We start from the raw sequence: 14,093 nt of genomic DNA on the forward strand, positions 1-14,093 counted from the left end.
GGGTGGAAGACGCGATAGTTAAACCTTCAAAGTGTGCGGACGCCAAACGGAGGAGAGCCCATGCTGCAGAGCCCAGAATGAGCAACAGACCGCCCATCGGTGTAATACAAGTACTCCAGCTGTTGTCCTGATGTGGAACAAGAAGTCCAAGCTGCAGTTCTGAGCACACATCTGCACACGGTCTGGCTTTTCTCTCTTTTCCGCTGACTCTCCGTTTCTACTTACTTTAGCGAAGGACCGACTAGTTTGTTTAAAATGTAAGGCTCTCAAGTTAGATTCTCCACATTTAATTCATGTTTGTGTTTTTACTTTGAGAGACAAATGTGACTTTTTTTTCTTTCCGAGTGGATGGGATTATTGATGCTTGTGGTCGAAAGCCGTGTTTTTTGTCAGTTAAAGTAAACGCTGCAGTTCAATCCAGCTTTGATCATTTCCTGAGGACATGGTTTAAAAGCGTAACCACATGTGGTTAGCTACTTATGCGGCGTTTCCTGTTCTACAAGGTCATTTTGTCCAAAGGCTTGCCTCAACCAGGATACATCATATGGTTTGTTCTTTTTTAAAACAAATTACGCTACTTAAAAAAAAAAAAAAAACAACATCAGAATTAAGTGGAAAATATGATAAATATGAGTGCAAACTATTTTTTTGTTTTGTTACCTGCAAAGTGATGACCATTAGTTGCAAAGTGAGGACATTTCCTGGTGCTCATTTTGTTTTAAAGGCCTAAAGTGTGGATTAAGTTAGGGTTAGGTATAGCCTACAAGTAATGGTAAAGTGGTTGAGTGAAAATTTATAAAATCAATGCAAGGTCCTCATAAAAGATAAAACAAGAACACGCACACACACAATGGTGGCACCATAACCATTGCGTCTGTCAGGAGTTTACATGAGCACAAAATTAAGGTTATCCCTCAGTTGGACCTGAAATAAATTCCTATAACTGTGTGATTGTGAAGAATTAGGAAGTGTGAGAAGATATGATTTTATGAAATAGTATGGAATTAGAGCTTTAGATTTCAGACTAAACTCAACAACATTACAAGTGTTTTTAAGGAGCCATGAATGGACATAATCATCTCTAATTTAGAACAAGAAATACTACAAATCAGAGTTAGGTTGCTCTATCTCTGAGTTTTGAAAAGAAAAATGTGGACTTAGCCTGAAAATTTGAACAAGTACGCCTACCTACCCCATGCTCCCTCTGATGCGCTACAGCACTCCCTCCACAGCTTCACCCAAACAACGGAGCCCGCTGCGTTGCTCCAACGTTTACACGTCTTTGGTTTTTGAGGAGGTGCCACTCAAGAAACTGGCAGTCTTCCTGTATAGAAGGTTGTTTCTCTGCCATTTCTCCACTGTGGCGTAGCCAGAAATTGCATTTCAGCCGGCTCTAATAAAAAAAAAAAAAAAAAAAAGAAAAAAAAAAGGGTGGGCCAAATAATTAGAGTTCAAAGTAAGTTTATGTGTAAGTTGCACGTTTGTAAGTTCACTATGGAGAAGATACAGGCCGACGAGGAGAAAAGACATCTGTTCAAGTGAACATCCTTAAATTGACAGCGGAAAAAAACATCAGGACCCATCTCCTGTAATATGATTTAGAGCCACAAACATGGCGGAGTAACTTCTGGATCATTTGAACTGCGGCAGCCTGTCAAAGTCATTATTTCTGTTTCTGAACACATGCTATGTCACTCAGTAACAGTCATTAATCCACCCTGACTAGGCATTATTTCCCCTGTATTTGAACAGGGCGCCTCTAAGTAAGAAGCCATTAGAGTTCAGATCTACATGTAGATTAACCTGGAACTGATCGCCCCTCACAATCTAAGCTTTAATGAGGCCTCGCCGGCAGGTCTATAAAGCTTGCAACTCCACACTCCTCCAGACTTTTTGAATTGAGAAAGCTTCCTGAATGGGAAGCGAAACATCTACAGCTTCAGAATAGAAGTCCAGTTGTTTTGTTTTTTAACCTTTTTTTTTTTTGATTACACAAGAGTGATTGACATACCTAAGAAACAATCAGTGCCAGACATTCCTCCTTGCTTTTATTGGTTGTTTCTTTCCGGGAGCAGTGTGTTTCTGCAAATGGCAACAGGACCACTGGGAGGAGTCAGGGGAGCTTGATTTTCTGACACAGTTGCTGTCTCACATTTTACTGTCAGGACATAGGTTTAACAAAAATGTAAAAAAAAAAGGTTTCTGTATGTAACCCAAAAGATACAGTCTACAACTCTAACCAATAAAGTCTTAGATTTATTAAAAAGGACATTTTAAAAAAAGAAAAAACTTTTGGCCGACTGTGGCTTGATGGGTTGAGTAGTCGTCTGGCAATCAGAAGGTTCCGGGTTCGATTCTAGCTTCCCTTTGCCACATGTCAATGTGCCCCTGGGCAAGGCACTTAACCCCAAGTTGCCTACTGAGCTGCATCTTGGTGTATAAATGTGTGTGCGTTAGTGAGAGTGACTGGGTGAATGTGGCTATAGTGTACAGCCCTTTTTTTGTGGTTACCATGACTGGAAAAGCGCTATATAAGTTCAGTCCATTTACCATTATTAATACCATCTTAAAAAACCTCAGTGTCGAATTTGATAATCTTAAACTAATCCAAGATATTTTAAAACAAAGGTTTGATTTGTGAGATGACAGGAACAGGGAGCTTTAGTTTTCTTAAAAAATATAGTTAAAATCATTACATCCAAAGTATTGACTCTCACACAAAAGCAATGCGAGACGGGTAGATTTTCGAACGCTTGAGAGTGTCCAACTCTCAGCCACGTCAGTTTATATGGATGAGCAAAGCCTGCTCAGGATTGGTCAATTGCCCCATGTTGTTTTCCAGGATCCACACCACCATTAGACTGAGAGCTTGGCTTCAGGGAAGATAACTGTCCATTTGTTTATGCATGCCACACCTCCTTGGGTTCATTTCCCCGGTAACTGTCTTTTGCAGTCACAGCCTCTGTTATCACATAATCCGTAACAGTTTCATGTGTTATGATGGTTCTACTCTTGTGCTGTTGGTATACCTGATCCTAGGATAGGGCTCTTTAGCAACTCTAGATAAGCTTTTAAGAAATCTGATCTCTTATGATATACAACGAGCAATGATATTTCTCCATAAACGTCATTTTCAGAGTTCTTCCCTCTAAACACTTTCAGGAAATTTTCAGAAGGGTGAAATTAAAGTGCCTGTCCTGCCCAAGTGTTTGTCTCACAACGGTTTGTTCCAATTGACTTTGATTAAAATCCTAACTTCAGTTACAAGATGATGTCACCATCACACTCAAACAACAGCTATATGTTATTCTTTGTAACAAAATTTTATTTTATATTTTTATTTTACTTAAAATAACACAAAGCTAACCTCAGTTAATGCTGAACGACTCTTTCATATTGATTTTTCTTTTCAAAAAGACTTCCAGTTATATTCACAAAGTTGTCTATCTTTGTCCTTAGATGTCTGTTGAGTTCCATGCTGCAAGTGAACCATCTGGGAATAATGAAACTCCTCAGGTTGCCTCAGTGGGAGGTAATAAACCCTTACACCGCTTCTTGAGGTGTCAACCCAAGATCGTTGGGGTAAGTAAATCACATACACCTTAGATCACCTTTTGATAAAAGTGGACTAACAGGGTCATGCTTCAGGGATTGTGTGTGAATTTCTTCTAGACCGTCGTGCTGATCATTGGGGCATCCGCATTGATTATTACCATTAACATTTGGACAGAAACCTTCGGTCGCGAGATGTCAATGACAATCCCTCCTGAGTTTTTCTTGGAAACACTGGTTTGTAGCTTACTAAGAATTGCCTTGCACATCAGGGTTTACAAGAAACTAATTTTCTTTCATTCTTCTCATAGTTCATCATATGTGGGATTTTGTATATTGTGACGGAGCATCATCTGTCCAAGAAAACTGTAAGTTTTTCTGTAATCCATTAAGGATGTGTTTCTTATACTTCTTTATTTAGATAAACAATAGAGTCCCGTAGTTGAAAATGTTTCTGAAAGGCAATTTATCTCCATGCACAGGTCACCATATCATTAGCTCTCAGCATTGTGTCCATCCTTGATGGTTTTTGGACTATTTTCAGCCTGCTGGCACACCTCCACTTCTACTTTGACTATCAGTTTATTGATGAATACGTCAACGGTACTGACATTGACATGGAAATTCCAGCGTCATCGAACATACAAGTAATTACTGTTTTAAACACGTGTCTTTATGTTTTTGCTGTTTTAAATATGCCATCCCAAACCGAAAGAATATTACAGTTTATCTTGTATTTTTGTTGTAACTGTGTTTAAGGATATTTACAGATATTTTGGTCAAAAGGTTTAAGCCCAAAAAAAAAAAAAGCCCAAGAAAAGCTGTATGTCTGGTCAAATTTCATAATTGCCTGGAATGCTTTTTATCACTTTCAAAAGCTGCCAAATTTAGTCTTTTATTAATAATTTCAGACATTTCATAAATATTATTTTGTGTGTTGACTGGTCTTTTTTGTGTGTTGACTGGCATTTTTGTTTGTTTTTCTAGGCTATGGGTATAACCATGGAGGCGATCCTTATATTTTACTGCTTTGTTGGTACAATCTTCTTGATTGTTACGTCAGTGCTGGCAGGGGCTGCCCTCCGATCAACAAATACCCAGGTAATGACTCAGAGAGAACTTTCTTTTGCCTCTCTCAGATAATACTGTAATGTTAATCATCCCTCAACAATTCACATTAGGTTGACTGTGACATTTCTCTATTGTGTCTGTACTGCTGCTGTTGTCTTGAATTGCTATCACACGGGTCCCCCAATTCTGTCTTGCCTCTCGTGGCTGTTCCGGGTCCTGGCAAAGAACGTGTAGGTCGCTGTAGAGCACAAAACACCTCAGATCTAATCCTTCACCTAATGTAACTGAGTTCCACTAAGTCTCTTCAAAAGGTCATTCTAGACATTTGAGATTTAGGCACAACTTGCCGGTGGCATTGTGAGTGTTGATTTTGTTTTTTTTCTTAAACCTCAAACAGTGTTAATAAGATTAAAAATAGTGTTGTTTTAGTCCTGGCTTGTACATGTGAAAGTTTCGCATATATAAATGATTTAGTTATTTCGAAATGTAATAATTGAAACATATTTTAGTTTCAATTGTTAAACTCTGAATGTAGATTTATTTAATTCAGTAGAATAATTATATGTTTGAGACCTTACATGTGAAAAAAAAAATTTCTGCAATGATAGTTTGTTGACATTTTTAATGTCTCTCGCTCTCTCTCTATATATATATATATATCTATATAGATATATATATCTATATATCTATATCTATCTATCTATCTATCTATATATATATATATATGTATGTATATCTATATATCTATATATCTATATATATATCTATATATATATGTCTCTAGTGTAAAAAATTGTTACCTAAGATGACTTTGAATTATAGCCATGTCCAAGCGGTTATTACAATATATTCAGGAGAGTCGGCTGCCAAAACAGTACTCCACTATTCACCTTTTTTCTTCTGTGTTTTTTTTTTTATTTTAGGCAGTTGTGCTTTGTGTATTCATTTCTAATGATTTCTATCACACTGTGCATAAAGTGCTAGTAAAGAGCAGCAACACTTATATTTTGTCAATGGCCACCACTCATTATCGATAGGTGTTTGTGTTTCATGTTGAAAATATGAAAGTATGACCTGAAGATAATTATTCTGTCCAGTAATGACAGGGGGGGATTCCTGGATCAATGTGTGCTTCTGTGCTTGTTTGTGTCTCTGCTCTGTCTTCTCTAATCCCCTGTCAGTCGAGGCAGATGGCCGTTCGCACTGACCCTGGTTCTGCTGGAGTTTTTCTCTCCACTGTTGCTTCATGCATGCTCAGTATGAGACAACTGTCCATGGAGGCTCTACTCTCTTTTTGGAGGAGTGAATGCTGCTTGTCAAGACTTGTAATCTTCTGGGTTGCCCTAGATAGGAAACCTTTTGGCCAATATGTCTGTATGATTTGATTGAATTTCACTTTGTAAAGTGCCTTGAGATGACATGTGTTGTGAATTGGCGCTATATAAATACAATATAATTGAACTGAGTAGAAAAGAGTTGGTCTAGCTAAAAGGCTTTCTGGGACATTATTTATAAGCATAAACATGGCTGTACCACTGGTATATGTTAAATCTAAAATTATTATTTTTTTCTCTTTAGGCCATTGTGGTGATGACGGCGAAGGCAGCTGAAACACCAGTTGAATGACAACTGGTTTGAAGTGTTGCCAATAAAGCAGCAAGATGAAGATGTGGATTTATATTTTAATTGATATCTAAATATTGCCCACTTCTCTCTGACATGTTGTAGTTGCAGACAATGCAAGGCAAATAATCCAACTAATGTGAGGTATGAACAGTCTGTTTCTCATATTTTCCTCTGCCACCATGTAACTGCCAGACGTAATTGTCACCAGTGTCATAAAAGCACTAAACTTTACCCACTGCAGAGATTACTAACTGCTACCCCTAGCTGCAGACTGGAGTTGGGCCTTTCTCCTCATCTCATCTGAACTAGCCAATACAATGAACGGTCAAACTGTTGGGCCAATGCCAGCACTTCATACTACATAAACAAGAATCAGAAAAATGAATAGTGCTCGTTCTTTCCAGATGGTAACGGCTTCATCTGTGTTTTATAGAAAATATATAAACACTTGATACATCAGCTACAGTGTCTACGCTGTATTTTTTTTATTTTTTTTTGTTATCATGTTTAGTGATCTGATTGGTTTACAAGATTTTATGTTGGATTTACAAAAAAATTTCAAGCGGCTAAACTGTTTTGGAAATGAGAAGGAGGGATGTGCTTTTTTATATTATACACCATTATATCTTCAAAACCATCAAAAAGAAATAATAAAAAAAGCACAGTCAATGGAGTACTTCTAAGTGCTAATATCTAACTGTACCACAGTGGACCTCCAATTAACTGCAAAATTTATAGAACATGTGTTGTCAGCTACACATGTTTTACTAACCTTAAATGTTATCATAAACCACAGGTTTCACAAAAGGTGACACCAAAAAGAAAGATAAAGAGAGCCTTAACAGTTTTTTGTTATACTTTTAGTGTGAATTGTGTTCTGCCAACTATGTCCAGGTAAAAGTCTTCTAGCCCATCTCTGATAGCGGTCTGATTAAAACGGCCCTCGATCCACCCAGACTATATCGTACACCTGTATTTAGTACCATCCAAGTACGATCAGATCACACTGATAGATATTATTGCTCAGTTTAAAAGTAAGACTGAATTTCAACTGGCTTCTACTAAGTACCAGGTAATTACCACGCACTGCAGTATGAATCAAGTTGATGATCAAAAATATTCAAATATCTTAATAGAACAGATAAATCCTGTGTCTCAGCATAATTCTTTAGCTTGCAAAATACCAATAACAAAGATGTTTAAATGCCAGATTCTCCAAGACGTGAAGTAAATACCTATGTGCGTTAGTCTTGTTTTTTATGTTACAAAATTATATATTGTCTTTTCCTTATAAAATTAACTTGAAAATATAATTTTCCAGTCTTGGAATGTCACAAACTAGGATAAAAAGTCAGTGGGGAAAACATTAGTTCCCTTATTCTACTTTATTATTTTAACCCGTCTGGTATCTTTGAGTCAATGTCTGTATTTATATGTTTGCAGACGTTTAATTCATAAATACAAACATTTGTTATGCAGATTGTTGTTAGTGGTGCTACTATATAACCACTTCTAAATTCAACTAGAGAAGCTGAGATGAAAATAAATTGTCAGCAATGCAGACCTAATGTGTCTTTGCTGTTGATTTGTGGGATTGCAGGAATGACACATCTTTTGTAAAAGTATTTATTATTGCTTTACTATTATGCACCATTAATGTGGGTCGTCACTGATTTAGAGAAAGAACAATCTTACATGACTCCAGTGTTATTTTTTATATAACATAAAAACATGAAAATATAAAATTTGACAAGTTAACTTTAACCTAAACTTTTAACAAGAAGTTTGGCTTAAACAAGACAGAACACTCCACACTGTACTCAAGGCGCTTTTGTTTCTTTAGGTCAAGTTTCACAGCAAATCAACAGCTTTATAGCAGAAGCAAACAAACTAACAAAAACAGACTGTATAAAAAGTGTTGATTGCGTATTTCTTAGTAAAATGGACTAATGATGAAAAGCCTGATAGAGCTTCAGAAAGTCAGAAGAAATAACCATTAAAATTACTTTGGGAGAAAAATTTAAAAGAAATAAAATTCTAATATTTTGCATTTCATCTGTGGCTCTTGGATATCTAGTATTTTTGAGTGTTGTCTCATCTTTTTATGCTGTGAAGAGATGTTTAACAGTGGTCAATCTTATTATTTTGTCAATATTTTTGTGAAATCTTTTTGAATTGACATTTATTTTCTCCTTGGTAAGGGAATAAAAAATAAAAAACAAAACTAGGAGTAATAAGTAGATATATCATCCATTATCTCATGAGAACATTCAAATCTTAAACACACAGCTTAGCTTAGTCTCAGTGAACTGCTTACAGGATAATATAAAAAATTGTAGCTGCCAATCCTCAGCATCTGCCCTATATACAATGGCTTGCAACATCTCTCTGCAGTTTCATGTAAAGTAACAAATACTTCTGTTAATTTAGAGAACCACAAAGTAAATAGCTGCCAAAAACAATTATAATGGTGGAAATATAAATAAAAAATCGCACAGGATGGATGCAGTGTACATTAAATCCTGAGGGAAATCACGAGCTGCACAATGAAATGATGCTAAATGCCATTGTTGCGATACATTTTCACTGAAATCCATAAAAGGCCGCAAACAGAGTGAAGTAAAATTACAGATGATCAAAACTTTTAAAGATCTCACAGCAATTCATCATCAACACATTATATCAATTTCTCTGCTTAGTATTCTGTTTTACTGTAATAGTGTTACCAAATTTTCTCAATGTAATCTTTCCTCATTGTTTTTAACAGAAGACTGGGGGGTCTTTTGTAAGCCATTTTCAAGGGCACAACGCTGGTGAACACGCATGTGCTCAGTGACACGGTATTGGCGTGAGAAGGTCATCGGGCAACGGGGGCAGGGGAACGGCCGGACGCCAAGGTGGCTCCGCACATGTCTGTTCAGAGAACCTCTCTGGCTGAAGGAACGATCACACAGAGAGCAGTGGAAAGGCTGATGACTGGGAGATGACAGATGAGCTGGCCTATCTGTTGGCCCGCTGGCCAGGGTGGAAGGCATGCCAACAGATACAGAGGTTGGCTTGGAGGCTCGATCACAGTCTGCCTCACTTAGAGGTGAAGAGACCGGAGTGGTGCTGATCTTGGTTTTACCCTCATTAGGTTTGGAAGCTTCTATGACGCCAGTCTTTTGTGCAACCCAAACTCCTTTTATGTCAAAGGGGTTTTCTTGTTTGCTGTTTCTCTGTCTATCAGCAGACTCATCAAAACTCACAGCACTGCCTATAGAGGAGCCCGGATTACTTTGTGCATCGTCGTGACTATCGATTGCAGCTGTCATCATTCCAACAAACTGGTTTTCTGCTTTGTCTGAACGGTGCTCACCGGACGCAGGTGGCTCATTATGGCTGGTGTTTACATCCAACTCGTCTTCTGTCTCTTCAGGAAAGTATTGACTGAGGGATCTTTGACCTGAAAAAGCAAAGGAACCAGTAAAGACCCCATCCCTCATCTCGTCTGAATCAGGAGAAAGGCTAGGCTCAGAGAGCTTGTGATTAAAGTCTTGAAGTGCATCCTCATGTGGTTCGCCCTGGTAAAGAAGATGCCAATGGTAAGGTTGACCAGTGCGTCCTGTAGTCCCAGGCAAGTTGCTGTCCACGGGTGCTGCTGAAGACCAATCGACCTCCATGGTTTCAGGGCTTGAAGTCTTTCTACTTGCTGTTACTTGACAGCCTTTAGAAGCAGAGAAACTGTCAGTGACATTAACCGGTCCTGATTGTGATGTGGTATATTTGGGTTCTGTTTGTGTGCTACTAACTTTGTATTCATCATCACTTCTGCCTTTTTCATCCTTGTAGATGTTAGGGTACCAGTCTGCTGCAGGTCCAGATATCGTGCAGTGATTTTCCCCAATATCTGTTACAGCAAGCCACCCACAAGAGTAACTGTGTTCTCCTTTCACTTCCACCTCAAGACGTTCTTCGCACTGGGAGTCACTTCCTCTGTCTTGTGCCGACATGGGAAGTGAAACTACAGCTCCCTGATCGTTCGATTCCTCCTGTGTCGCAAGTGTCAACAAAGTCCTCTGGCATTCAAAACAGTCTAAGCGTTGATGCTTATAGGGAACGGAATCAAAGTCACTTTCAATTTGATGTTTTAAGCCTCTTATTGAGACTTTATTCTGAGATAAACACTCTCCAAGATGTTTTCTTTGACTTTGCAGAGAATCCTGATGGGCATTCTGTTTGTGTTCATTGTATTTCAGTAGATGCACGTTGTTGCTGTTGTAATCCCTGTTCACTGTGCGGACAGTAGCACATGTTGAGTGTCTTATAGTGCTTCTTGCTTCCTGATTTTGCACATCATTCTGATCTTTGCACACAGTGGTAAATGCTTCAACAGTGTTGTCATTTTCTGGGCTGACTGAGGGTGAATAATGAGCCATTTTGGAGAGAGGTTGCACTGAAGACTCAGATGCTCGATTGTGAGGAGGCTCTGCAGAGACTTCTGACTGCTGCAGGGCAGCAGCTCTGCTACTGTGACGGATAACAGGCACTGCCCCACAGCATGGACGTGGGGACGATGGAGAAGGTGGAGAGCCTCTCTTTATGTCCTCAGATGCACAGAGTAGCTCTTCCTCTGGGATTCTCTGTCTATTGTCAGATTTTAGAAAGTCAGGTGAATGATGCTCGTCTACATCTCTGTATTGAATTACTACAGATATCTTTTGCACGTCAGATTTGTCAGCTGTGTGCCTCGTTGAGTCCTGTTGTTTCAGAAATGTTATCTGTCTGTAGTCACTTGCATTACCTCTCTCATTGCTTTTAAGTATGCTGAAAGTGTTTAAATCATTTAAAGCAGCTGAATCGATTCTTGTGTTGCTATTTGCACATCGCTCTCTTATACTTTTTTCCCCATTTTCAGTACTGGGATCAATGCTGACTGAATTCATGTGGTCTTCTTGAAATATCTCCTCATTAAGTAATGGCTGTGTCTCAAGCCTTTGAAAATAATATCTTGTGGGCGATGATGATGGGTCTTTGAAGGTCTTAAAATCAGTCCTGTGAGTGTTTTCTGTCCCTTTAAATGGATACATTTCAGCCATGCATGGGGCATTTTTACCATTTGCAGCATTTACTTGGCTCTGCAGCCAGGTTGCTTTCAGAGCGTCCTGCAGTTCTTTCATCTGCATATGGCAGGCAGCAGAGAGCAGTCTGTAATAATCCTGTTGGCTGAGAGGGTATGGAAGAACCCCGGTGTAAATATAGTCCAAGAGGAATGGTAGCACAGAGTCCGAGAGACTTGGATCGTGTAGTTCCACCAGGGCACAGGATGAGGACAGGATGGAGGCGAACACTGGACTGGACGCTGCCAGAATACACCTTGCAGAACAAAGAATCAAGTAAGGTTTGATATAGATAACACAGTGTTGTAAAGAAGTATTTGCCCCTTACTAATCTATTCTAGCTTTGCTTTTTTATCACAAAAAGCGTTTCAATTTATCTAAAAAAAAAAATCTAATTATGAGAAAATGTTTAATATTAAGAAAGACATCCTGAGTAAATACAAAAAGCACTTTTTCAATCATGATTTTATTAACTAAGAACCTTTGAGAAATGTAAGTGCCCCTTATTAAAACATTAATTAATTATGATAAGTAATATTTGACTTGAATTGAGTTTATAAATATGCCCTGGCGTGATTATTACCAGATTACAACATGAAGTAGACAAAAGGATCTCACAAACAACATATCTTCCCCAAACCCTTCTAAAGAAATTCAGAAAAGGAAGAGAAACAAATTCCTACAAGTCTTTAAAGGATTACGAAGCAATTTTAAAGCTTTGGGTCTCAAGGGAGCCACAATGTGAGCCATTGTCCACAAATGCAGAAAACATGTAATAACAGTAAAGCCTCTAAGTAGTTACTGTCCAACCAGAACTACTGAAACAGCGCACTGACAACTTATCCAGGTTGTCACAAATGAACCCAGAACATAAGCTAAAGCACCCCAGGCCTCACTTGCCTCTGTGTGGACCACTTCTGGTACTTTAGGAACCAGATTTTCTCTGGACCTGAGAAGGTCCGCACACATAGACACTGTTTGGAAGAAGGCCCAGCATAGAGTGTACTTCCTGCTATGCTGCCATCATTCAGTCTGTTTTGTGTCGTTTGGCTCAGCCACAAAAACAGAACAGGTTCCAACTACAACAAACAATTAGGTCTGCAGAGAGGATAATCGGGGCTGAGGTTCCCTATAGGTCTAGGGTCAGGGAAAGAACAGCTAACATCTCAGCAGATCCCCACACATTTTGCACAGAAACTGTTTCGACTTTACCTTCAGGTTGGTGCTACAGAGCATTACAAATTACACCAACCTCAGAGACAGTTTCTTCCCCCAGGCTGTCAATCCGATCAACATTTAACCGCCAGAGGCCCCAGATCGGTACCGCGCTTATTTGCACCAATTAAACCGGGTCTTCCCTTTTTGTAGAAACATGTACATATATGTAAATACAAGAAAAATATTTCAATTTTCCTTTTTAAAATGTCTTCATTGAGAACAAAACACAATCACAGTCAGGTTTCTTACTGCATGAACCAACTTGCCAATTAAAGCTGCTTCTGGCTCTGACTAAGGTCTGTGTTCATAAGTCAAAAAGAAAATGAAAGAATGCTTTAGGGAAAACAGTCTGGAGACAAAACTGGAATTTTGTGTAAGACGTGCGTCACATTACATCTGGCAAACACAATATTTTTAGAAAAGAATATATCACAGACAGTTCATGTCATGACAGTTGGACAGTTCACAATGATTATGATAGTGTGATGATCTAGGGTTGATATGCTGCTTCTGGACCTGGAAAACCTGCCTCAACTAATGGAACCATAAATTCTGCAAGTACTTTCTGCTAGAGAAATCCATTTGTAATGTAACGCTGAAACCACTTTGGTTATGCAGCACGGTAATCATCCAACAAACAGCAGAGAGTCCACCACTAGATGGCTCAGAAAAAATAATTAAACTAGGCTGACGACTTAAATCTGTTTCAGACATCGTGGCATAAGCTGAAACAGGCTGTTCATTCTCGAAAACTTGTAAATGTGGCTGAAAAAGAAAATTCTGCGTGGAAGAGTGGGACAAGATTTCTCCACAGTGATGTATAAAACGCATCGTTTGTCGCTATAAATGTTTTTCACATAGGGCCAGGTTGTTTTGAATAGTTTTTTTTCTCCTATTAAATTAAATCATTCTTTGAAAACTGGTTTATGTGTTTACTCACGTTACATTTCTCAGATATTAAAGTTGATTTCATAATTTGCAACGTTTAAGTGTGACAAAAAAGTCAGAACAAAAGACATCTGTAAGTGGGCAAATACTTTTTCTAGAACATGGTTTCCTGAAAACGTTTCTGGAAATATGAATGTGTTTTTGTGTTATAATATGATGCTGACCGGTGTGCATGGTAGAGCTGATCTGGGTTCTGCCTCTGCCTCAGTACGCAGTCACAGAACACGCCTTGATCTCTCTGATGGTTCAGATGTGCCAGCAGAGATGCTGCATGGGGAGAGGATGTCGCCTGAAGAAAAGGGTTGAAGTTAAACACATTTCTATATATCACTATAATGATACTCAGAGAAAACATATTACCATTACAGCCATTTAGAACTAATAAACAGCTATCAAAGTTAAGGGTAAGGCTAATACACTTGATGCAATCAACTGGGTTCCCTTAGATAGGAATTTTTTAGTGACCAATCTGTATAATCTGATTAAATTTGACTTTGGAAAGTGCCTTGTGATGACATGTTACATGAATCGGCGCTATATAAATAACATTTAATTGAATTTGTATTTAAATTAATTTAA

General features: G+C 38.5%; 3 protein-coding genes across 4 annotated transcripts in view; 1 reads left to right on the top strand and 2 right to left on the bottom strand.

Moving 5' to 3' along the window:
- Positions 1-27: 27 nt before the first annotated feature.
- On the top strand, positions 28-6,710 carry LOC105929990. Of its 2 annotated transcripts, none has more exons than XM_036136514.1 (7): positions 28-257; positions 3,460-3,582; positions 3,673-3,789; positions 3,864-3,920; positions 4,035-4,199; positions 4,540-4,653; positions 6,202-6,710. In XM_036136514.1, exons 2-7 carry the CDS (start codon positions 3,460-3,462, stop codon positions 6,247-6,249), a joined length of 624 nt encoding a protein of 207 aa, XP_035992407.1. In that variant the 5' UTR covers positions 28-257; the 3' UTR covers positions 6,250-6,710. The 2 variants fall into 2 exon arrangements, with proteins under 2 accessions (XP_035992407.1, XP_035992408.1); XM_036136515.1 differs by having other exon boundaries at positions 28-180.
- A 1,617-nt stretch (positions 6,711-8,327) lies between these two features.
- On the bottom strand, positions 8,328-10,418 carry LOC118556012 (zinc finger protein 69-like). The gene is made up of 2 exons (XM_036136513.1): positions 10,041-10,418; positions 8,328-9,955 (listed from the first exon to the last, which is right to left on the bottom strand). The coding sequence occupies exon 2, from the start codon at positions 9,909-9,911 to the stop codon at positions 8,985-8,987; it is 927 nt and encodes a 308-aa protein (XP_035992406.1). The 5' UTR covers positions 9,912-9,955; positions 10,041-10,418; the 3' UTR covers positions 8,328-8,984.
- The window catches only part of LOC110368856 (hypermethylated in cancer 2 protein), a 5,414-nt gene continuing 1,264 nt past the window's right edge, over positions 9,944-14,093 (bottom strand). The window contains exons 2-5 of the mRNA XM_036135733.1: positions 13,679-13,803; positions 10,686-11,604; positions 10,041-10,280; positions 9,944-9,955 (exon numbers count right to left, since the gene is read on the bottom strand). Of these exons, the coding sequence (XP_035991626.1) occupies positions 9,944-9,955; positions 10,041-10,280; positions 10,686-11,604; positions 13,679-13,803 (1,296 nt within the window). The remainder of the gene's footprint in view (positions 9,956-10,040; positions 10,281-10,685; positions 11,605-13,678; positions 13,804-14,093) is intronic.

Source organism: Fundulus heteroclitus, chromosome 4 (genome assembly GCF_011125445.2).
Source record: "Fundulus heteroclitus isolate FHET01 chromosome 4, MU-UCD_Fhet_4.1, whole genome shotgun sequence".
Taxonomy (NCBI): domain Eukaryota; kingdom Metazoa; phylum Chordata; class Actinopteri; order Cyprinodontiformes; family Fundulidae; genus Fundulus; species Fundulus heteroclitus.

Excerpts from the sequence above, each read along its gene's own strand:
- LOC118556012 (XM_036136513.1), bottom strand. The coding sequence starts at position 9,911 with ATGGAGGTCGATTGGTCTTCAGCAGCACCCGTGGACAGCAACTTGCCT.
- LOC105929990 (XM_036136514.1), top strand. The coding sequence starts at position 3,460 with ATGTCTGTTGAGTTCCATGCTGCAAGTGAACCATCTGGGAATAATGAA. Across the intron at positions 3,583-3,672 it reads GTCAACCCAAGATCGTTGGG|ACCGTCGTGCTGATCATTGG; the intron begins GTAAGTAAATCA and ends AATTTCTTCTAG. Across the intron at positions 4,200-4,539 it reads CAGCGTCATCGAACATACAA|GCTATGGGTATAACCATGGA; the intron begins GTAATTACTGTT and ends TTGTTTTTCTAG.